Source organism: Acanthochromis polyacanthus, chromosome 20 (genome assembly GCF_021347895.1).
Source record: "Acanthochromis polyacanthus isolate Apoly-LR-REF ecotype Palm Island chromosome 20, KAUST_Apoly_ChrSc, whole genome shotgun sequence".
NCBI lineage: Eukaryota > Metazoa > Chordata > Actinopteri > Pomacentridae > Acanthochromis > Acanthochromis polyacanthus.
In genome coordinates this window covers 29,045,011-29,070,107 of record NC_067132.1, presented here as the reverse complement: position 1 = coordinate 29,070,107, position 25,097 = coordinate 29,045,011, and the positions used below count along the sequence as shown (strand labels likewise).

The 25,097-nt window shown below is 40.1% G+C and overlaps 1 protein-coding gene across 2 annotated transcripts in view; it reads left to right on the top strand.

Moving 5' to 3' along the window:
* dpp6a (dipeptidyl-peptidase 6a) overlaps positions 1-25,097 on the top strand; it is a 290,499-nt gene that overhangs the window by 9,880 nt on the left and 255,522 nt on the right. The window contains exon 1 of one of the 2 annotated variants that reach the window (XM_051940643.1): positions 18,939-19,416. The exons of the other annotated variant lie outside the window; for it this stretch is intronic. Coding sequence (XP_051796603.1) covers positions 19,366-19,416 — 51 coding nt within the window. The 5' untranslated portion in view covers positions 18,939-19,365. Of the gene's footprint in view, positions 1-18,938; positions 19,417-25,097 lie in introns of those variants that run through there. 2 annotated transcript variants of the gene reach the window in all.

Genomic DNA, 25,097 nt, shown 5'->3' with positions numbered 1-25,097 from the left:
GTGGCTCCGTGTGTTCGTACCAGAACTTATTTGCTGTGTACTCAAAGAAATACCACTCTGAGAGTTCCACCTCTGTGAAAATGAATAATGCAAAAACGCGCAGACAGAATAGATTTTCTCACTTTTAAAACCAGTTTGTTTGTGTTTTTTTCGCCCCTTAAATGTGTTGCAGATTGCTAATTCTGCCGTGGTAGCATTTTCCGTTTGTACCAACCCACTGGAGTGTGCGCTTAATCATCAGGTGCTGCAGTCGAGCTCCCCTGCCTGCTACTTCCAGGAAACTCCTTTGAGGAAACAGGCGCTTTATTACAGTATGTCAAAACATGCAAGCTGCGAAGTGACGCTTTCAAAGACTGTGCTGCTGTCACCTGGCCACAACACGACTCAGCTGTGTTTTCCGGGGATGATTGGCACCGCGGGGAGTGTAATTGCGCAAGTCACCGAGACCTCCGTGGCCCCCCTTTTGAGTGAGCGGTTGGCTCTGCAAAACGGCTGGGGTCACGACAGCCCATCTGGCGGTGTATCACAAGCAGTCAACAAGGCCCGACGAGACAAATGGCGCCGCAACAGTAAACAGCAGCCGCTTTATTTTGGAAGATGGACACCCGAGCCATATCTAAAAATCACAAGCACATCCGCCATGTGCTCCCTGGAGGCCCTCGGTGCCCATCAAACGCCGGCCCCAACTCCGCCACGTTCAAAATGCCTCTTGTACTAGATTGCAGTTTTTCCCCCACTTTTACGGTCATTTCATGCAAATGCGTCTCGGATAAGAGGCGTAATTTTGCAATGTGCTGACGTGCGGGAGCTGAAGGCTGCAGGTCAGGCTTTAGCTTGCCCTCTGCTGGATGAAAGAGTTCATGAGCACTAAGAGTCCCACGTCTCACTCAGCTAGAGTGAGCCGCTGCATAATGAGGCGTCTGAAATGATGGAACCATTAAATGAATGCCTCCTCAATGGTGAGACTTAAATGAAGTGCTGGTTTGCATTATGAAGAATTATTTTTTTTTAGAGAAATTTGCACTGACTGGTATAGCAAGAAATGATTAGAAGTGTTTACAGGCTGATTGTTGAAGTGACTGATGTTTAATAGAGACTACTTATACTACTACTGCTACTACTTCTTCTTCTACAATTACTTCTTCTACTGCTTATTCTGCTACTATTTCTTCTTCTACTACTACTACTTCTCCTTTTTCTTCCTGCTCTTCTTCTATAGCATCTACTACTATTGCTTATTTGTCTACCACTACTCCTACTACTTCTTCTTCTTTTACTACTATTACTACTACTACTTCTTCTTCTGAATCGGAGTTACTCCAGTCTTACACCTTGCTACTGGATTGTGTAGAGTACTTTTACTGTGTTTTAGTGGAGTTCTAGGTGAGCTGGTGTGCTTGAGCTGCATCAAGTTGCAGACAAAAAGGTTGGAGAAAGAGGAACTCATTGGGTCTGCACTTTGTGAAGGTAGCAACAGTACAGAGTTGCTTGGAATCCATTTTAAGGCAGGAAACAACTTCTAAACTTAAATGTAACTTTGACACCCAGCGATGTGAAGTTTTTTCGAGAAATTTGAACAGACAAGAAATGTTTCGAAGAGTTTACATTCTGCTTCTTTAAATGACAGCGTGACTTCCATAACAGAGACACAGTGGGACTTTATGTTGCCACATAATGTACAGCAGCAGGAGTCTCAGTTACTCTAAATAAACCACAATTTTATCTCTATATTGGTCTGGCTTTGACATGAAAGGGAATATGAGAATAGAGATGCTTCTCGTGTAGTCGGTGTGTTTGATCCTTGCGGTTGTAACGTATGGTGCTACGCTGGAACTTCAGATCAGAGAGAAAAGGCCCCTTTCTGCTGCTGTTCATCCTTATATATCCTGAACCCACGCAGCAGCGCTGAAGGCGAACTGATGCGTGGAACGGCCTTGGTCAGATATCCAGAGAGATGTATACAAATAGCCGTACTTCTTCATGCCTTTGTTCTCCGCGCCGGAGGAATTTTTCATCATTATTGCCTCAGAAAATGTGGAAGCATGAAATATCAACAGAGAATTTTACAGTATCGGTGTTTGAAAATGCCGCACTGCACTGCCAAAGTTCATCTTAACTCACTTCTTCTACAGCTATTACTATTGCTTTTTCTTCTACTACTACTTCTTCTTCTACCTCTACTAATTCTTCCTCTTCTACTGTTACTTCTACTACTTCCTGTATTTCTTCTTCTACTACTACTACAGGTTCCTCTTCTACGATTACTTCTGCTTCTTCTACTACAAGCTGAGGGTGAACTTCTGTGTGGAACGGCCTTAAAAATGTGGAAACGTGAAATACAACCAGAGAATTTTCCGGTATCAGTGTTTGAAAACGCCACAGTTCATCTTAAATCATTCAAAGTTCATTCATTTGCCACAGAGTGGGTATTTTCTAGCTGAAAGTGTTATTAATACGAAGAAAACTTGAAGAATATGATACCTAATGGCTTGTTAAAAGTGACATCCCTGCACTGTGACAGATTCCCGCAGAATCTATTTCAACATCTCACTGTGCCAGTCTAGAGGTTGTCAATGACGACAAGTGCTGAATGCATTATTCTGGGATGCTGATCTGCATTTTTGTCAGCTGTTCAGCCCTGGGTCTGTCTGTGTGCATCGGAAGCAGCTGTGCTATCTTTGATTCGAGTGTACTGAAGTGTACGTGCTTCTTCCAGCACCTCATTAGTAGTTTTACTAGTGCCTGCGTTTTATACCGCGTTCTACGAGGTTTTCCCATCTTTGATCAATTTATTTGTTGGTTTAATTATTACACAAGCTTGTGATTAGAATTTTTCAATGTAAGGCTTTTAACTAAGGTCTTCTTTTTGTTCAAAGTTTGCAAGGGAGTTTAATACTTCTTGGCAGGAATAATCCTGGTTGCATTTGGTGACTCATATAAAGCAGCCTCGGCTTATCTGTCAGACCAGTTGCACTCTTATGGCTCGTGCTGCCTGCTTAGTTCATAGGAGCCTCTAGAGCCCCTTCAAGCCCCTTGTTAACATGTTCATATGGTGTTTTTAATATTCTAGAGGACACATCATGAGTGAGCATTTCCTTGTTGACACTACAGTGTACCGAAGACACTTTTAAGATATCAGTTAGCACACTGAGGTTCTTCTTCTTCTTTTTAAGGCGGGGAGAATTATTGTATGGAAACAGCTTCTAAACTTAAACATAACTTTGAGGCACAGCCATGAAGTTTTTAAAGGTTAAATCAGTGACCAGGGACGGACTTTGAGGCTCACTGGGTTTCATCAGTGGTTGCTCAGAAACTTTAAAAAATAAAGTTGAGGGTTTTTCTTCACTCTGTTTAACTCAGTAATGTATGTATAGCCGGGGAGAATCTTGTAGGGATTTTGACCTCAAAATGTGACCTTGAAGTTCCATTATATGTGAAATAGTTTTGGGATCGTGTCCTCTTGAAGTAATAAGCCGTTATTGTTTTTGTTGCTTTTAAAGAGGATTCCACTTCAAAGGATAACTGTGGTCCTTTTCTCAATAGTTTTATTCTTCTCAAGCAATTCCATTAAAAAAAAACAGAACAACAACAATGACCCAGTGCTAACAAGCATTGTTTCTGTATCCAAAATCTAATTTAAGTCGTTCCTCTGTGCCGCGGAGCTTTATTTTGGACCAAAAAACAATTATAAACACATCAGTGAGCCGCACTGTTGCACTGGGTGGCTTGTTTTTCTATTATGACATTTATAGGCAGCATAGTTTATTTATAAGCAGCTCCATAGACTAATAACAGGGATGCTTGTTATACTTTTAATTTCCAGAACACTATTTTTCAGAGCAGAAGTGATGCAGTAGTTAACAAGATACTGTAAATCACAAATCTGTGGCTCTACTTGAAAATTTATTGGACTTAGATTTTAAACAAAACTGTCAGTTTAGTCCAGAACGGTGACATGAAATTACATTGAACAGAAATGTGTGTCATGAAAGGAATTTCTGCTGAAAATCAGTTCAGCAGAACGTTTTAAAATCACATTATGAAATAATCTCTGCTTTTTTTGAGCAAATAGTTCTATTTAAATTAAGTGTATTGTAAAGAATAAGGTGGTAGCACAGAAACTTGTAGACATTTTGAGTTAAGACAACATAAAACTAAAGTTTTTGCCTGTATTTTATGCAAGGTGAGGACAACACATTCATTTTGTTACTCCGCCAAGCATCACGGTGGAAGTTATGTGACAATCGGCGTTGGCTTGTCTGTCTGACTGTCTGTTAGGAACATTACACAAAAACAGTCACGGATTCGGATGAGATTTTCAGGGAAGGTCCGAAATGCCACAAGGACCAAGTGATTTGATCTGCTCATAGTCTGGATCCATGACTTTTTAAAAGATTTATATGTATCATTGCAAAATAGCAGCACAGCCTCACTGTAACCATGACAACAAGTGAACACTACATCAGCTGCCTGCTGACGATCACATGATTGTGATCCTACTACAAATCCACCACTGAGGACTTATCAGGACTTATCCATCAGAAATGATCCAAGGAACAGTTAATTAAATTGTGGGGGTGTTTCTGAGTCCCATCAGTTCCCACCGCCCGCTACATGTTTAGGTCATGCGATTCATGTCTGTACATAATGTACACATGCAGAACACACGCCTGCGCTCAATGCAAGGCCATTTATATTAAAAATATCTTTCATTGGAAATCATGCAACGACTGAGCAGCCTTGGTGGAGTACTGCGCTCTATGAGTGCTCTTCTAGTTTAAAAATAGCTCATTTTAATAGCTTGATTGTAAACTTTTAGTTTATAAAAATATTTTTTTCTGAATGAAAGTTTATATTCCTAAAGAAACATCAAAAACAGAATGAATCTATGAATTTTCAACTTTATGAAGGTCCTTGAACTTCTTCTGCTTATGTTATGTGCCATACAGTGGGAAAACTGAACTAAATCCAGGTTTGAATCATCAAAATCACTTTTTTCTATACGCCCCGTTTTACAATGTTATAACTTTTAAGTTATCAACACATATATGTATCTATTCAGTGATTCATCTGTCAGCCAAAATGTATTTGAATCGAAAAACTTTGCTTATTGTGTCAAACAATTGTCAATTAATTCATTACAAAGCCTAAATTAATCAGGTATTTTATTTTGATCACATCAAACCACTACTGCATATATTTTGTAATCTGAGTTTTTGTTTAACGCTAAAATGGAAACTTGTTGAAAGAAGAGAATATGTAAAGCTAACTGAATTTCTCTCTTAGACAATTCTGGACATTTTTGTGGATTCTACTCTAAAATTTTGCCAAATGAAAGAAATGAGACTGACAGAAAAACATGGAAAACATCTTATTATTTATTTATTTATTTTACAGCCCAGAACTAGAAAAAGTAAACATCTGCCTCTATTAAACCAGTCTGTACCTCATAAAACACTCATTGGGAATTTGAAATTGATAAAAATAAATATTCTGAAGGCAGCATTGTCTCACTAAGTTATTCATAGAGCTTTTAAAGTGTCTTCGTCAGCTTTATTTATAGACAAATATGCATCCCCAAAGGCAGGAATGGGCCTTCGCTTGTGAATTACACTTTGATGAGGTTGTTTGGGATGGTATCTAAAACAAAGCAGGTCTAAATTGGGAGTCGGTGTAGTGGCTAATAATACAGAGTATAATTAGAGGCATTCTAGAGGTCAGTTAGAAGATGCTTCAAGTACCTTAAACCCTCCAAGCTCACAGAGTCAATTCCAAAAAGCTTACCCCGTATTTCTGTCATGCAGTGGCTATCATGTGAAATTGTTTGTGGATATTAATGACACTATCTGGAATAATTGGAACAGGACAAAGTAATTTCAGTGCGCGGGTGGATTCTCCCTTTTAACCTTCAGGTTTGGCAGTTGGTTCGCTGCACTTTTGCCCATCGTCCCAGTGGGATCCATAACTGTGCCGGTAGCTTATTAAACACTCACACGCTGAGCCTTTCCAGACCACAGCGAGTGAAGGGAAACGCTTTGTGAGGCTACTCTGACAGACACTTCATCGGTTATAGTTTAGTCGGATGAATCGAGAACATTTCCTCTGAAACTAAAAGGAAAAACGTTGACCTGGTGTTATGAAAACAGCCATACGGACAGGATTTTGTGGCATTTGAAGATGAATCAGTGCCGTTTTGTATTCCTATTTTCTGATTTATTGTTATTGATCAAAGGAAAATTGGCCCATAAATCTTAAAAGCACTCTAGCACAAGCTTCTCCTGTTGTTCTCATCAAGGCAAAGTGAATGAAAACATTCCATATGTAACCAGAGCAGCTATTTTGTAGTTTCTGAGAAGCTGAAGTGTCTCCTTAAGGGGCCACAAAAACTTCCCACATTCCACAGTTCCTCCTCCTCCTTCATGATGGTCCTAAGTGTCTTCAAGGGAATATCTGCGTCTTTGAAATCCTCCTCCAAAGCCGAGCCCCTCAGCGGTGAAGCTCTTGAAGACTTCCGTCAGCCCCTGGTCGCCCATGCGTGGCCCTGCATGCTGACGTACGCTGAGCAGCAAAGAAACCTCCAGGTCAGATCGGCTAATTAGAATCACTTCGTTTGATATCAGGTGCAGGTGTATTAGCTTTGTACATGCTTTGAATGCAAACGGTTAATCCCCCGGTTTTCTACCAGCATTGCACATTCGAGGAGTTTAGCTTCCTGGGTTTAATATAAAGGAGCTGCTTTTAGTTTTGTCTGGATTTTTATGTCATTTTTTTTTGGATGTGGGTTGTTTTTAAATTTTAAACAATTGAAGGGTTTCGAATGAATGTTTTCATGGCATTATTAGATAAATGATCCATGTGTATTGCGTTAAAAAAACTGATTCTGACATAGAAGTACACCCCTGTCAAAAGTTTTAGGACGCTTTCTCATTCAAATGAATGAGAAAGCGTCCTAAAACTTTTGACAGCGCGTGTATGTAAAAGTCGCCTCAACTGGAAATTTCTGCCTGTTCAGCAGAGCTCATTAAAACCACATAATGAAATAATTTTTTTGGACAATTTTAGGACATATATGTGTATGTATGTATGCATATGAGTGGATGAATACAATTTTAAAACCCCTCAATGCAATAATTTACATTATTTGGAAATAATTCTATTTAAAATAAATGTACTATTAATAAGTTGATGATACAGAAAACTGTAAGCAAAAAATATTTTGGTGTTCAACACAACACTGCAAATCTTGTTATCTTGCTTGTGTAACTATATGCTTGTATATTATTGAGGAAAGAGCTATAAAATATATATAGTTTTGATTTTTGGAAATCAGTCAACCATAACAAAAAAATGTAAAGAAAAAAGTCAATTATTTATATATTTTTAAAATCCCTCAATGGCACAATTTGCGTTATTTGGAAATAGTTAGAAAACAATTCTATTTAAATTAAATGTACTTTTAAATAAAAAAAATTGTAACAGAAAATTCTACAATTTTCTGTTACAATTTTTTAAAATTTCAACGTACATTTGAATAAAAAAATTGTAACAGAAAATTGTAGAATTTTTCTGTTAAGACAAAACATATTTTTGTGTTCACACTACAAATTTTACAATAAATCTTCAAATGTTTTACGTTAATATCTTAATGTCTGTGTTTAATGCAATGTAAACAGAAAGTATTAATTTTATTGAGTAAGAAATTATAAGCAGTATACTTTTTTTAGTTTTGTATTGAATTGAATTATCTTTCATGGGTTTAATACACAGCAGCAGCTTTTTCATTTTGTCTGGATGTTTTCTTCCATCCGATGAATGTTTTTGTTACATTATGAGATAAATTATCCGCCTGCATTGTGTTAAAAACAGATTCTGCGTGTTTAAATTGCCACTTTAATAGTGCAGGGTTTTTCATTACCACCTTTAAAAGGTCATTTAAATCCGTATATGTGCTGCACATAATCATTTGAACTAAGACAGACATTTGGCCCTATTTGGCCTGACTGCTTGGCGCGCCGCTGGCTTGGCCGTGACTTTACATATTGTTTTCCGAGCTCTGTCCTTGTCTCACTGCACTTCCAATCTGCCGCCTTTATTGAAATGTATAGCATGGCCCTGCCACAGCCCATTTTCATATAACTGGAAGAGGCAATTTTATTGACTTATTGCAAAAAGCTGGTGTATAACCGATCGCACAAGCCTCATCTGTCCCGGCAGTTAAAAAGAAATGATTTGTCGCGTTAGCTCCCATGGTGCTCTACATTGCCCTAAAACAAGATGCCATTCCCCTTGACAATGAACACTCGCCGCCTGAACATAAACAACGGTTTTATTGTGCTCCAGTCTGTGTGCTTCCAAATCAATGCTTTGTAAATCATCCTCGGGAGGCATGCAAACACAGATCCATTCTGTGCAGCCAAAACATCTATGGACACACTGGCACATTAGTACAGAGGGATAAAGAGCACGGGGCCAACGCCGCGTACCACCAGCCAATAATAATGAGTGTTTTTGCGACAAAATGGCAGGCGGTGTGAGGGATGAGGGGATCAGCGGAGCCATCAAGCATCATTTCGACTCCACTCCAAACTTGAGCCGTCATTAAAGTGTAACAGCAGCGTAATACTTTCAGATATTCCACAACTGCTGAACCTCACCTTGCTGCCTGTTTGTATTAGTTTCACTTAATGGGTTTTGTGCCTCCGGAGACGGTATAATCTAAAAGGAGCAGCAAACTGTAGACAACAGCAGAAAGTGGGACAGATATGCAGGTGCAATGTAGGGGAAAAAAACAAAAAGGCCAGCTCAGCCGTGTCCTTTAGGTTAGCCTGGTTTGGGTGTATGTGTGCCGACCTGCAGCGCATACAAGTGAGCAGTCTGTTGCGTGAGATTCCTCGGAAAGCCTCAGGGATAAATCTTTTAGCATCATTAACTCTTCTCTTAATGATAAAGTTAATATATGTGTTAGTGAACGCGCTGTGGCAGCAGCACTCTGGGGTTTAAAGTTATGGGATACTCCCAGTGGTTTTATTTTTTACTATGCCTCGTCTTTGATACTTTTTACGGCCAATATTTTTACAGCATTAGTCAGTCGATGCAGTTTCAAAGCCCTTTTTCTACAAAATGCTTTCATTTTTAGTGGTAGAGTCTGCACACTGTGGCAATGAAGGAGAAAACGGAGACCACAACGGAGCTCATGCCATGTAGAAGCCGATACAGGTGTATTACAGGACGGAAAATGTTGCTAATTTATTTAATCCTTGCTGTACTTTTATAGGGGTTGTGTCTCAGACTGACCCAATATACAGTGGTGGGAGAAAGTTGTTGGACACAACATGCATTTGTGAAATATTGCACAATCTTAGGACTTAATGTGTAATTTATTTTAGTACAACCATGGCCAAAATACTAAACAAATCCTAAGAAAGCGATTAAAGCTTTTGAAAAGATGAGGATGTTGTAAACCAAGGACCCTTTGTATATAATGTTATTATAGATTGTGTGAAATTTGAAGGGTGTCCGTCAGTCTGTAGACGCATCCTGCACAGCTTAAAAATGAAAAAGCCTTTAATCTTACTGTCATATTGAATTGCACTGCAACCTGCATGTCAAATCGATCAGCCGTCACTGATTTCCATTCTGCAATCCAAAAAACAACACAAAAGAGGCTTTTCCCCCCCCATGGAGGCTTCTTGTTTTGCAGCACAGAATAACAAAGAACTTGATTTAACTTAGAATAAATGGCACAAACTGTGTCACTCTTACATCACGACTGACCGTCCTGATGCATCTGTTGTTGTTCCATTTGTGTCCTGGTGCATTTTCTGCACTCTCTAATGTTCCTCGTTTTTTTTCTTTCTGCTTAATCAAGTTCCAGTTTGATGTATTACCTTCTCTGAGAGCACACACACGTCACACACGCTGCACGCCGATCCAGCTTTACAGTGTTATTTACCAGACGTTTTCCAATTTTTCCTGGCGTGTACACATAGGCGGTGTGTGAAATGTGACACTAATTTGCATGCTGACAACGATTTCTAGTGAGATTACACCCAGCTGATTGATGGCCACGCTGTTGCCCCAGAAACCACCTTGGGCGATGCGATATGACTCTCCCGTTATCAGACACTAAAGCATATTCCTGTAGTTAATCTTCCCAAATGGGCGTTCACAGAAGAGATCTGGCATCCGTGGGCCTTGACTGGTAATGAAAGGCGGCCTTTTTCCTGCAGAACGTGTGAATGCAGTTCATTTCAAAGCCGCGAAAATTTCCAAGAGAGTGTTTCATTAATCATTGACGTGGTGAAAAATGGTCTTTTGTAAGTTTTACAGACAAAATTTCTGCCAGATAACTTAACTAAGAAATAAAGAAAACTGGAGTCTACCGTGTGGTCGAAAGTACGCAGCATGGCAAAGAGGTTTCTCTAGTTTGGTGTGAAAGAACTTTAACTGCACTGCATGAAGATCTGACCTCAAACCAATCCAACATTAGCCACTGCAGCAAGCTATGTCCGTGATGTTTGGATGCCCACATCCTTTTTGGCCACATCCTGTACAGACAAAATGTATTTTCCACATGGGTTTCGATTAGATTCTCCATCTCCAAAACTCCAATCCAATCAGTCACACCATATCTGAAGATATACCGCGTGAAATCTATCAGAAAAGTAGGAATGAAGTGCAGTGAAGTTCAGCCAGATGCATCTTCCTGGTGGATAAATGAGCCGCCCAGTCATCTCCACCGTGCCATCAGTCAACCTTAATGGTTGTTAGCATTACTGAGCAACCAGGTCTCATCATTTTACAGTCTGTTGACAGTCGAGTGACACACATATGTAAATGTTGATGATGCCGATGGAGATGGTTTTCATTACGTGTGACAAGTGTGTTTTTCCCACGTTTCCTGATGTACCTACAACATGATGAGAAACCATAAAGTTAATCTATTTGCTAACACTGGTGATTGACTGTAAGCGACTGTTTGCTTAACTTTTCCCAGAACTTTCAACACTATCATAGCAAGTAGGCACAGTTGTCAAATGTCAGGTGTTAATTCCAAGGCCAAGGAGCATTAAAATAACACATTAATTTGTGGGGTGTAAGATTATGCAAAGAAAGTCAATGATGTGGTGTTCATCCACTGTGTGTAAGCTGGACTTAGATGCTCAGAGTTAAGGCTCATATTAGCTGCTCTGTCCTAATTCAAGTTGCCCAAGTTTACAAAAACAAAAGGTGGTTTTCCACTGCAGGAACTTGGAAAAGGTGTAAAGTGGTATGACCTTTAGCAGGACTCAGGCTTTCTGTTTTCTGGTTTAAATTTTGAGAGTTTCGACCACTCTGAGTCGGCAAAAACAGCAAAAAATAGTTGGTTCTGGACGTAACTCCTTTTCTGTGAGCATGTAGGACAGGGGTGTCAAACATGCGGCCCACAGGCCAGAACTGGCCCGCAAGAGGTTCCAATCCGGCCCATAGGATGACTTTGTAAAGTGTAAAAATTACAGAGAAGAACTGAAAATTGTAAATTTGTTAAACTATAAATATTATACTATAATAATTTCTCGATCATGACAAGTTGTATGGAGTCAAAGGAGTGCCACATCAAACTATAAATAAATAAATATATAAATAAATGTGGAAATATAAAGAGAAATAAATAAATAAGAGGAAAAAACAGAAAAGGTCAAAGCAAAGACAAAATTTTCCTTTTTATTTATTTATTTATTTGTGTTTTTGATGTGGCACTCCTGTGACTCCATAAAGTTGTGTTGATCTTAAAGTAAAATACTAGATTGGACACTGTTCTTGTGTCATTTTGAGTCTCATTTTTGTAATGTTTTGTCTTGTTTTTAGTCTGACTTTTGTCGTTTCTCTAATGTTTTAGTCGTTCTGTCTCGTTTTTGTCATTTTGTGTTTCCTTTTGGCTCGCTTGTGTTTTTGTCTTCTTTTTATCATTTTGTGTTTTAGATTATTCGTTGTTTTGTGTCTCGTTTTTGTCATTTTGTGTGATTTTTGTCTTGCTTGATTTGATTGTGTATTTTTGTAGTTTTGTTTCTTTTTTGTCATTTTTATCTCATTTACATCATTCACGTAATTTTTTGTCGCTTTCTAACTTTTCTAACCATTTTTTGGTCTCTTTTTTGTGTTGTTTCATGGTGTGTGTCTCATTTTGTGTCATTTTATTTCTCGCTTTTGTTGTTTTGTGTCCATTTTTGTAATCTTTTGTCTTGTTTTTATCATTTTATGTCTGACTTTTGCCATTTTGATCAGAAAATAAAATGCTGTGTTGTACAGTTCCAGATACCTGTGTCTAGGGTTAGGGTTTTGTGTCGTGTGTCGTAGTGAATTTGCCATCACATGACACTAACGTTAGATTATTTGGCTACCTAGCCATAGCTTCAGCAAGACAGTTTCCATTTCTGCCTGCTTTTGTTTGCCAATGTCTGATATCAGAGAATCTTTGTTTCGAAACCGACAGAAAATTCTGAATGGTTTATATGTCCTCATCTTGATAAAGTACGCTGATGCTGCGCTAGAATGAAAAGCAGCAGTACTGGGGCAAAGTTGAATGAATGGCCAATGTAGTGCTCATTAAGAAAGCATTGACTGCAATAGTGGCAGTTTTCAGTGAATAATTCTTACCTGTCGATACAATTCAAGCATTCAGTAATGAGCAGTCCTCTCAAATTTCCATTTGATTCCTGGTTGTTCGTGTGCCAAAGCCAACGGCTGCTTCTATTAAGTGTAAAGTGCCTCATAGTGAAGGTCAGGCGAAGTTCAGCCTGATCTATTCAAAACAGCAAATGCATATTCGTCCTATTGAGTCTCTGATATACTGCTTAAATCAGAGGAAGAATAGAAAAAAGTGATGAAATCATTTTTAAAAAAAGACATCCATTAAAAGTCAAAGTGAAAAGTGTTCGTGCAGGCTGGCATTGATTTTCCCTTCTCGTACTTTGGCTCGACACTCATGTTCACATCCTTTTGAACCATTCGAGTGTGAGTCGAAGCCAGCTGCTGTGCTGTGGGAACTCATCATTCGTCCCTGAGCGGAGCTGAGCAGGTTAAAGTGATGAATCCGATCCAACTTCCTGACAAACGCCTGCTGTTCAAGGCAACTGTTCCATTAATATTCAGATGTGCTTACTGGCTCCGTCGTGGGGGTGGAGAGGAGCAAAAGTCCCCTTAAGTTGGGGAAACAATCACAGTAACTTTTCTCTCTTGTGCTGCCAACTGCTCCTCAGAAGGGACTTTGTGGTGATGCTGTAGTTTACAATTAATGGCTGTCGTACTTTATGAGGACTCTGTAATGTCTGTACGGCTCTTACTGAGATTAAACATTTGCTTCTGATGATGTCGTCCAGCAAACGAGCCAACTTAGACCAAATGCAACCAACTGCCCAGTGAGGACCTCAGAAAGAACCCCAATAGACCGCAAAGTATGAGGACTCTGCTCATCAAAATGACTTTAAACTCTGAGCAACACAACCGCCAAGTATAAAGAGAATTGGATGAACAGTTGTAGAGATATGCAAAGAACAGCCACACAGATAACCCAGCTGGTTCTCATTCCTAGAGCATCAAAATCTGCGGGTTTCTTTTTCAAAGTAGCTGTAGTCTCAGAGATGTGTTCTTTGACATCAGTGCCAGTTCAGTAAATGTACAAGAACCAGTTAAAACAGAGATGTGTGGTGATGAAGTAACAGGGCTTTCAGGAGACTGATGTTCGTGTTCTATGTTGCACCATTGTTTTTTCACTTTGTTGCGTCTTATTTGGTCGCTTCAGTTTGTTGACTGGTTAAGTCTTGGATAAAAAAGACTCATGCACACTGTCTAACTTGCAAGAATACGTATTATTAGTGTAATATTTTGGTTCCAGGCCTTTATCGGGCAAATGGTGGAACATTTGTGTGGAATTCTTTGGAACTTTGGATAGACTCATCCCTCTCCTATGCACCGAAGTTCTAACACACCAAAACTGCTTGGTCAAGCTCAGAAGACAATCATGGTTTGAATTGAAATACACTCTTTCACATCATCCAGTCTCCTGCACACTGCCTAACTTGCAAAATGCAATTGTTAGCACAGCATTTCGGTGCTAGACCTTCATTAGGTAAATGATTGCCCATTTGTGTGGAAGCCTTTGACACTTGTGGATAAGCTGATCCTTCTCCAATGCATCTGAGTTCTTTTGTCTTCAGTTTTGGCACCAAAACTACTTGGTCGAGTTTAAAAAAAGATCATGGTTTGGGCTGAAATCTACCCTTTCACGGCATTCAGCACCAGTTACAAGGCTAACCTTTTGTTGACTTCAAAGGAGCGAATTTCACAGGTTTATTTGACTTCCCTGTGCATTGAAAAATGGTGTTAAAGGGTTTCCAGCGTGTTCTACTGTGATGTCAAGGGGTCCTGACAAACCAGGTGTATGTGACGAATAGGGAGTGAGACCAGGCTTGACACACACACACACACATTTCTGCATTTATTACAGAGATCATCATGCTTTTGCCTTGCTGCACTTTCAAACAGTCTACATAAAAGCCCAAATAAGGACAGCAAACTTGTTTTTCTATAAGCTAAACTAAAAAAAACGACATCTACCAAGAAACTTCCTGACATTTTTCAAACCAAACTCCACTGTGTCTGTGTTAGGGATGCCGCTAATAGACCTCCTGCATGGAAGCTGCAAGATTAATGTGCGCTTTACATTCCCGTGCACCATTTTTTCTTGGCCCCTGAATTCATTAGAGATGGTAACAATCTGTCGCCCTGACAGTTCGGGGCGGGGAAGGTCATCACAAACCTTTTATCTAGATTGTGGAGCTCCCCACCAGCGGAGAAGTGCAACCAGCACTTTTGAGAACGAGATGTTTGAGATGCAAATCAGTTGATCGCGTATGCACGCAGATAGTTGCTTCCCGCTGCTCGGTAATGGTTTTCAAATACAGCCACCTCTGGTTCACTTATCACTCGTAACCCGTAGCTGAAATGAGCAACGTTTGAACTCCAGCTTACCTTGACCCAGTGGCTTTTTAAAAAAACAAAACAGTTTTCTCCAAATAACTCAAATCAGTTAAGGCCAAATCTCAGTTGTGTCAGGAGAGGATTTAGCAGCCGTCTCGGTTTCCTGGATTCAATTTGGTTGGAGGGTGATATTGCTGACAGTAATTTTATTCCTCTTTGGAGCGAGTCCAGCGTCTGTCCGGCCGTCATTAAAACGGCAAAAGACAACAGTGACAGCAGTGTAGAGGATATCATGGTATTGAGTAATTAAGTTGATAATGAAACCATCGATTTGTCCTGCGAAGGTCTCGGTTGAGCTTATTGTGCTGGATGACTGCCGTCGTCAGAATGAAGCTTGTTCTCTGGACTCACTCCACTGGGGATCCGGGACAATCAATCCTGGATTTTTCCAAGTTTTAATCACTTTTGTCTTAAAGGCTTCCCGCTTTTGTCAAAGATGCTAAGGCAATTTTCCATGTATTTTGTTTTAATCATGACTAACGCTGACCCTATATTAACCATAAACTCTCACTTACTTTAACCATGATGCTGTTGCCATGTCTACACTACAAAAGTTTGGGGTCATCCAGGCAATTTATTGTCTTTTATGAAAACACACTTTTATCCATGTGCTAACATAACTGCTCAAGGGTTTTCTAATCATCAATGAGCCTTTCAACAGCATTAGCTAACACAATGTAGCATTAGAACACAGGAGTGATGGTTGCTGGAAATGTTCCTCTGTACCCCTATGGAGATATTCCATTAAAAATCATCCGATTCCAGCTAGAATAGTCATTTACCACATTAACAATGTCTACACTGATTCATTTAATGCTCTCTTCATTGAAAAAAACTGCTTTCTTTCAAAAATATGGAGATTTATAAGTGACCCCAAACTTCTGAATGGTAGTTTATATATTACAGAAATTGAGGAAAAAAGAAAAATCATTAGATATCATTAGATGGCGTAAATTCTACAAAACTGTCCACTTCCACTGCTAAATTCACACTCATTCCTTATGCATGTATTCATGTTTGCTTGTTTGTTAAGCGACTGTGTGTTGTGACAATGCAACAGCATAAAAAATGACAGAGACCTTCAATTTTTCATGCTCTGCGCTCGTTTAATCCTCCCAACCGTGTACTGTGGCTCTCTATACTGGAGCCATCAACACTCCAGCAGATTTTCTCTCCCCAGCAGAGCGCCCTTGCTTGCAGCTCGCTGGCTTTGGCAGCTGTCTCCTCTGTGACAGTCAACTGCCTCTTTTTTTTTTTTTCCTGCGGAGCTTCACGGCGTCGTAGCACTTACCCATCCCTGGCCAGCCATTTTCTCAGAGAGTCCTAACATGAGGCAGCTGCTGTCGGCTTCTGCTCGGCCAACATTGTTGCTACAGATACCCTTGGCCGCCATACCTGCACGTGATGGATTCCAACTTGGCCCGGTGTGTCTAGCAGGGGAGTAAACAACACGGCGAATTCAATATTGCATGTGCAGCACATGCCAGCGCGTGGGGTCGAAGGGAGTTTATGTGTCATGTTTGATACATGAACCCTGATTAAATGTGGAGCTATCAGCAAAGCATGAAGCCCATACTTGCAGGAGTTACATAGCAGGAGTTGTTAAATCCTGTGTAATGGAGTTTATAGTATAAGCAATCCTTTCTGTGGAGCAGTCGTGAAGGAAGTCGGTTAAAAATGCACACACAAGTAAAGAAGCAGCTCGGCCGGCTACCTATCCTCGCTGTGTTCTCCCTCTGTCAGCAGTCCAGCTGGTGTCGAGGGAGCCCGATGCCCCCATTAGGTTGTTTTGACAGCCTCATCCACAGTAATTAATATCAGGCACTTTTAAATGAGATTTACGTTAGACGTGCTGTTTGCACTTCCCAGTCGGGGGGGGGGAGAGTAAACCGGCTCCCAGTGAACTGCTGCTGTGGGTTTAGGACGCCCAGCTCTTCTGTTTACAGCATTTTACTCAGTACAGTAAACACTTAGAGGCTAAAGTCAGAAGATTTCATAGTGATATTGATTTATAAAGCTCAGGAGGGAGAGAGGGAGGCTGCCTCCATCTTGAATGCTGGCAGCACACAATGAGAACGGGTGTGTATTAGCTGGAAATCTACTTCCACTGCATTCTGGATGTGGAACATATTACTGACACATGGCAATACTGATCGGTGCTAATTGCATCTGTGTAATTCGTTTCCGTTTGTCTACATCTCCTTTGTGATATGTGCTGATTTCTATAAAGGGAATCAATAAGAGATTATGGCGCTGTATTCTTTGTATTGTGCTTTCGATAAAAGCTATTGGCGTCTTTTTCAGATGCAACAAACAAGACGTGTGCAGATCTGAAGGCTGGAGAAAAAGTCTTTCATCCCATGACTTTGCAGCCACCATACCAATAATATGAGAGCTAATAAAGTGGCTATTGAGTTTAAATATGAGGCTACAGGCACTGTGAGTTGTAGTATGCACTTCAGATTTAGGAGTAATTCAACAAAACAAAGCTTTGTTTAAAGTCTGAACTCAGTACATTGGATTTTAAGGTCATTTCAGCTAGAAACTGCAAAAGCAAGAATGGTTTGAACCTTTTTGACCCCTAAAATGACACAATGCATGCATGGATTTTCTTTTTGATTCATTTTTGAGCACAACCACAAAGGTTACCAATGTACCAAATAATTATTTGTGCATGAATGTCTCTGCAGTGTCTCCATTATCTACAGTCACTGAAATGGAAATACACGGACGTACAATGAGTGGGGTTAAAAAGTTGTTCAAATAAACTGTGCACAGAAACCAGTTGTCATAATTCTGATATACATATACGCTACTGTTCCAGAGTTTGGGGTCACCCAGACAATTTGATGCTTTCCATGAAAACTCACACTTTTATCCATGTGCTAACATAACTGCACAAGGGTTTTCTAATCATCAATGAGCCTTTCAACACCATGAGCTAACACAATGTAGCATTAGAACACAGGAGTGATGGTTGCTGGAAATGTTCCTCTGTAGATATTCCATTAGAAATCAGCCGTTTCCAGCTACAATAGTCATTTACCACATTAACAATGTCTGGACTGTATTTCTGATTCATTTAATGTTATCTTCATTGAAAAAATACGCTTTTCTCTCAAAAATATCTTTCAGTGACCCCAAACTTTTTAACAGTAGTGTGGATATATTTATATGTATATGTAATAGAGCCTGAGCCACTTTTCTCAGAATAATGGTGCCACTGAACCACTTTTAAAGCTAAGAGGACAGATAGATTTACACTCTCTCAAAATAGCTTAATTAAGTTATTAATAGTTAATAATTTTATTAAGCTATAACTAAATGCAGTGTTAAAGTCAGGGCTTTATATTAAGTATGCTTTACAAAACTCTTTTTGAACTTTAGTCCAGTTTTTCCTTTTGTTTGATGTAAATGAAACTGGAAAAATTATTACAGATTTCATTAATAAAAGGAACATTTCAGCAAGCTTTCTGTCGAAAAAGAAGTGTTTTCTTACATAGGGACCCTAGATTTATGTTCAAGTGGTCTCTCATTGAAAACCACCAATGCACAGACAATAAGACAAAAACTGGAAATGTTTGAAGACTGCAGATGATGATATTTTAGTGTTATGAACTCTGTCTTGTAGGCATTTAATCATGACTTCAAAAAGCAAGAGCTGGCTTCAGATAAAGGACACTAAAAGGACCAAAATTGACAGAAAGTACCAAAGAAGTTCACCATAAATCACTACAGGGGTCATTTTCCTTCATTTGTAACCTTTGAGGATTACATTTATTAAATAAAAAGTCCATCAATAATCAAATCTGGGGATTATTTTACCAACCAAAGTGCGTAACAGCTTTTCTTATGCCATTGCATGTGTAAATGCGCATGTTTTTGCTGTCAGTTTACGCGCCGTCCATCACATATTCAAAACATTTTGCAGCAGCTTGGACGGACGAGGATTCTCTGAAAATTAGGAAGGAACGAATATCACCGTCTGCGCATCTTCCAACCGGAGGCAGGAAAAAAAAACATCACCGATCCGCTCAAACTTACCTCCCATCTGCGCCTCTAAAATTAATTTTCACTGTGTGATCTTTATTTTTTTTTCGTGCGCAAAAGAAAGACGAGGAGCTCTAACGATATACAGCACACCGAGGAGAGCCCTGCGTTGTTTCTGTTTTTTTTTCCCTTCTCCTTTTTAATCAATCCGTTAGCTTTGTAAGCCCACCCACTTATGAACTGGCTCACTATCTGAGGGGTCTGGCTGGGGAACTGGCGGGGGACGGAGAGCTGACAGACACAGCGATCCAAAAGTGAACAAATTCCGCCTTTCGGGAGCCGCGAAGGGAGGCGAAAATGAAGGAAAAGAGTCTGATTGAGACTGCAAAAATGCAGGGCAACGTACTGGTAAGGTGGATTTTGATTTAAACACATTGCATGACGCCGATTGAGTGTTCCTTATTTTAAAAATCTTATGGGAAGTGTCGCGTTTCCCTGTTTATCCATATGCGCTTTGACGCACGTCCGATGCTGTGGAAATGCGGGTGTGGAACGCGTCTGTTCCAACCATGTGAGGTGATTTTTGATCGTTCACGCCCTTTTTTGATGTCCCTTCCCCTGCCTGTGCATGAGTACAACCCGATGTGATGGAGCCACACAGGAATCCCAGTTAAAGGAAAGTTTTTGTCCTCTTTTTCTTTTTTTATGGGGCCATTCATAATGACTGCTGAGTTTAGTCTCTTCTGCCTCGTGAAGCTTCTAAGGGCAGAGGTAACCTTTAGCCCAAGGAGGGTCCCATTAATATTTTACTGCATCTAAAGCTGCGAGGTGCAGGATATATTACCCCGGCTGTCCTTCTGCTGGGAGCTGCCAGCAGCTATATGGGTATATGTATGAGGGGAGAGAATACCAAGTGTCCTTTGGGGCCCTTTTGGATATTAAGAGCTGCTATCTGAAAGGCCGTTTGATTCTTTAAATTTTTGATTTGGAGGGAATATTGTGTCTGAACGCGTTATTTTGCGCCTTAGCGGCCCACGATGTTGCTGTCTGAACACTCGCTGGAATCCTCTAACTTTGTTCCTGGTGCAGTTTGCTTTGATGGTCTAATGGTTTCTCGCTGAATAAGCCTCGCCGTGCAAACACTCAGGGCCATTTTGGAGGATGTGGGGCACAGCTGTGTGGAGTCAGGCTTTTTCCAAATGGTTCCTCCACCGAAGACCATCTTTTCGCTTTTCCTTCCCCGTGGCCTTGTTCCGTGTGGAGAGTGTTTATCTCCTTTCATCCCTGCATAATGAAAAGTAAACACCAGTGTTTATCAAGAGGATTTTGGTCAATTTCCAAAACAGAAAGTCACTTTGCTGAGTGAGACGTAAAATTTTTTGGTTGTTGGTTGGTCACAGCTAGCCTGGTTCTATCTGAAGGCGAAAAAAAATTTGCCAACCAGCCACTCTGGAGCTCACTAATTAACACATATCCCGTGGGAAAGTAAAAGAAATTGTACTTTTACTGGTGATTATGTGCAGAAACACTTCTTAGCTACTATATTTGCCCCTAAAATCTGACATTTTCTAACCTCCAGCTGTTTATCTAATGCTCATATTGGCTCCACTTTGTTGCGATCTACGCTGGAGAAAATGTTCATAAAATTTTACAGTGAAAAACTGCCAAACCTTGGCAGTAAAAATCTGTAACCAGTAGCATGGCAATTTTTGTATTTATTTCATGTAAAAAAATACAGTTTGCACAAGTCAAATTAATGAATTTTAGTCTTGATAACAGACATATATATATAAAACTAAATTTTTTGCACATTTGTCATTGCTAGAAAGACTCTTACTAAATATTAAATACACCAACTGTTGTGCTATTTTTTACAATAGGTCACACAAATTATACTATACTACTTTTCTAGATATTTTTAAGTAAATTTTCAAGTAGAACTATTTAAGTAAACCTTGAAAAAAATTTTACAGTAAGAATGAAGCATTTTCTAACCACAAAATCAACAGTATCAATGCATTCCTTTGCCATAAATGTTTTACAATAGCGTACTGGAATCCACAGCTGCTGGAATTTTACTGTAAAATTCTATATATTTTTACAGTGTACAGGAGGCAAAAGCACCCTAATTCTGTACAAAAAGCCGATTCTGTCACTGTAGGATACTAAAGCATCGTCTTTTGAGCTCTAGGAATTTTAAGCTTCTCTCAAATCTGTGTCTTGTGCATGAAATTTTAAATAGCTTCCCCCCTTTCTGCGTTAGATTTATTTAAAACTCTGCAAAATCTGTAAGAATGTCTCAATCGCGCTGCCTCTGGGCGACCTTCTTTCTCTGCAGAAACTCACTGGAATGTCCCACCAGGTGAACAGAGTTAGAATTCTGTCAGTAGGTTTTAAATTGAGCTAAAACATCTGCTAAACACTCCTCAAATTTGTAACCACTGACTCTGTATTGTGTGCATTGTACTTGGCTCTGTAAGACATTTGTTCAGCTTCTAGTATCATGGTTCAAGTATTAAGGTGTGCATATCTCCGTGTGTGATATGTGTTGCATGCTTTGTCTTGTTCGTCTAGTTTGCTTCATGTTGCTCTGTCACTGTGTGGATCTGTGTTTAATTGTGATCTTCCAAGAGGCTGCAGAAGCCTCAGGCTAACTTGGCACGATGCATCAAACGGTGACATCCTTGTTTAACCCTCCGAACCCCAAAATCTGGGAGGCATGCTATCTTTGAGAAAAACAAACAATTTTACACTATTTATCAGAGTGAGAAACAGTAAAAATAGAAGGAATCAACTGATTTTCAACCTCTCTATGTCCCGTCTGAGATCCTTCTTTGCGATGTGCGGTATCTGTCTGTCTGTCTGTTCGCAACGTTACTCAAAAATAGACTGAGGCTACGTTTATATGAGGACCGTCTTAACAGAAAACGCAAAAGTGGCGTCTTGTCTTCACTTTTTATTTCACGTTTAGACGAGCGGTTTTGAAGGAAATCTGCGTATATACAGTGACTCTATAGTGTGTGGAATTCGATTGGATATGCATGCCAGGCAGCTTGGTGGCGCTGTGATAAAACTCCACCATGTCTACATCATGCGTACTATCTCCCTTTTCGGATCTTCACTGCAGTAAATGTCAGATGGCGACTAGTAAGAAGAACTTTGTTTGGACAGACGAAGAGGTCGAACTACTGCTTCGAACCACTTTGGACTACAAAGCCACAAAAGCATCTTTGTTTACGTCCTTGTACCGGCCGGCAAACCGAAGCACCGGCGCACGTATGTGATGTAATCGCGTACGCAACGTGGTCAGATCTCGGCAAAGTTTTTTTTTTTTCCGGCCAAGTTTTGCGTTTTGCTGTTTAGACGGAAACGTAACGGCAGAGAGTTTTCAACTTTTCCACTCTGGAGGCCGGTTTCAAATTTTTGCGTTTTTAAGCCCCCAAAACACCGTCCTCGTATAAACGATGGGGTGTTTTGTTGAAATATTTTGACGTTTTTACCTGCAAGCGTCCTCATGTGAACAGGGCCTAAGAAATTTGGATGAAATTTTCAGAGAAGGTCAGAAATGACACAAGAACCAAGTGATTAGATTTTGGCAGTGATGCGGCTTATAGTCTGGATGCAGGGATTTGTTACAGATTTCTGTGTCATTGTGAGATAGCAGCACGGTGTCACTGTAACCATGACAACTACCTGCTGACCATCACATGTTTGCGATCCTGCTACAAATCCACGGCTGCGGACCACAAAGTTTTTAAAGATTTCATCCGTCGGAAATCATACGACGACTGAGCAGCCTTGGTGGAGTACTGCTCTCTGAGTGCTTTTCTTGTGTTTTTTTTTTGGTCAAAATAGATAATTCAAGTCATTCAACTTTCATTTTCTTCCATTAATGCAATTTATGACTGTTTAATTGAGTCATACAAAGAACATGTCGAGTTTTCTTTACTTCTAGCCATGTTGTCCTGTTTCTGTAGAGCTACAGGACTTTATATTGCAGTGAAAATGAGCCCACAGTGAGTAAAAATGTGGGAGGAGCAAGGAAAATGCACAAAAAGCTTTTGATTCAGAGGGTTAATATTGCACGTTCCTTTACAAATGAATGTGTGCTGCGATACGTCATTAAAGATGGGAAAGAGGAAGACTGCTGAGATACAGAAAAAGGCTGGGTTTCAAATTCAATCTTTTAAATGTTTTATGAGGGAAAAGCAAAATTCAACACATTTGTTATGTATCTCAATAATACATAGTGGGTTTTGGTGAGTAATTCCGAATGTAAGCATAACTTTTGTTTGTTTTCTCTGTGGGGCACCTTCAATATATGGTGTATTTGCAGGACAGAGTACCCATGAATAAAGCATCCATTTTTCTGAAAATGAAAGCAAGAAATTGGTTAGATTTTCCAAACTAAACCCAGTCGAGTTGGAGCCGGTTTTTGCAGTGTTGGCGTAGTAAAAACCTCCATTATGGCTTCATCTCTGAGGGGAATCTGCTGCCAGGCTCTTGACATTTGCTAGTCTGTTTGGCCTCTTCTGCGACATCTGTCACTTGTCAGCACAGTTTACTGACTGAATCTTAGTCTCCGTGTTCTTCTTCCTGTGCACATTCTCACCTTTTGTTTTCCGGATATTGATTGATCGTTTCCCTTCTGCTGATCGATGCATTCTCAGGCCCGCGTCTCGAAACTCGCAGTTTGATTGATCGACCGAGTCGAGTGTAAAATTATTCAACCTCTAGGGTGTGATTTAGCGGGTAGCAACATGGAAGGCACATGACAACACAGCAGACAGTACTCTTTGGATTCAGCGTGACAGGTTTATTATACCAAGTGATTGCTTCCTTGCACAATAAGCCCTGTACTCATGGGACGGAGGCTAACTGCAGCGCCTCAGTGGGAAGTCCTCTCAATAACAGGGAGAAATCTGCACAGCGGGACTTCCAACCACCTAACATGATAGTCGGACATTGTCGCTGCCCGCTGGGGGATTCTGTCTGCAAGTGAAGCAGGTAGTACTTGAAAATGGGTGGCAAAACACCCCCGAAGTGTTGTCCCTGCACAGGAAATTGCAGCTAATCAAGTCTGCATTGGGATGCCTAAGGGGTAATGACAGCAGAGATGTTACCATGGGATACATAAGGCTATAGCTGTGCACGCTCCATGCCTGCAAATGGATCGAGTGTCTGGCGAGAGACCGTTTTCGAAGCAGCTCATGTGCTCGTTTTCCGGCTTTCGCTTTCTTTCGCCGCGTTTCTGTCTAATTGTTCTCCGACGTGCCGAACATCTCTTTTCAAGGGCGCAGACGGCGGTGGTGTTGAACAACTAATGATTTGTTTCTCTCGGCTGAAAGGAAAAAAGAAATAAAAAAAAGGAATAGCAGAATATCACGGACGGGGGAGATTCATCTCTGCAAAAGAGGAGAGGCACTCAAAAGGCTAACCGGGAAGGTTCCTGTTGTCATGGTTATATTTGAAAGAGTTTGGAGTTTCTCGGTTCAAGTAAACATTGGCGCCGCTCCAGCGAGGACTTCCGTCGTCTCATTAATTTCAAAGTGGCAGCGTGATGCAAAGACTCTGCCACCCTGACTTTTAAAGTGTTGGGGTTTTGGTTTTTATTAGAACACTTTTGAATATTTTGAGTTGATGCTGCATTATGAAAGAATTGAATCATCCACCAAAGTAAATCACTGTTATATACCGTACACTAAGAGGATATGCAATACCCTGGAGTCTTTTAGTTGGTTATATGCACTGTCGTTTAAAAGTTTGAAAGACAATTTCATGTTTCCCATGAAACTCACACTTGTATTCATGTGCTAACATAATTGCACAAGAATTTTCTAATCATCAATTAGCTTTCCAACACTATTGTCCTTATTGTGAACAGTCATGTCAATTTTGTTGTTTCTCTAAGTTTAGGCACCAAAACTGTATCACTGGATGCAGAAAATCATCATGTTTTGGGTTAAAATGCAACACTTTCTCAACAAAATGGAAGCTTCTCCTTAATTTTCTGGGTTACAAGAGTACCCATCTAATTTAAAATTTTGGCATTTTGGCTGTTTCATGTTCTCCATGAAATAGCCAAACGC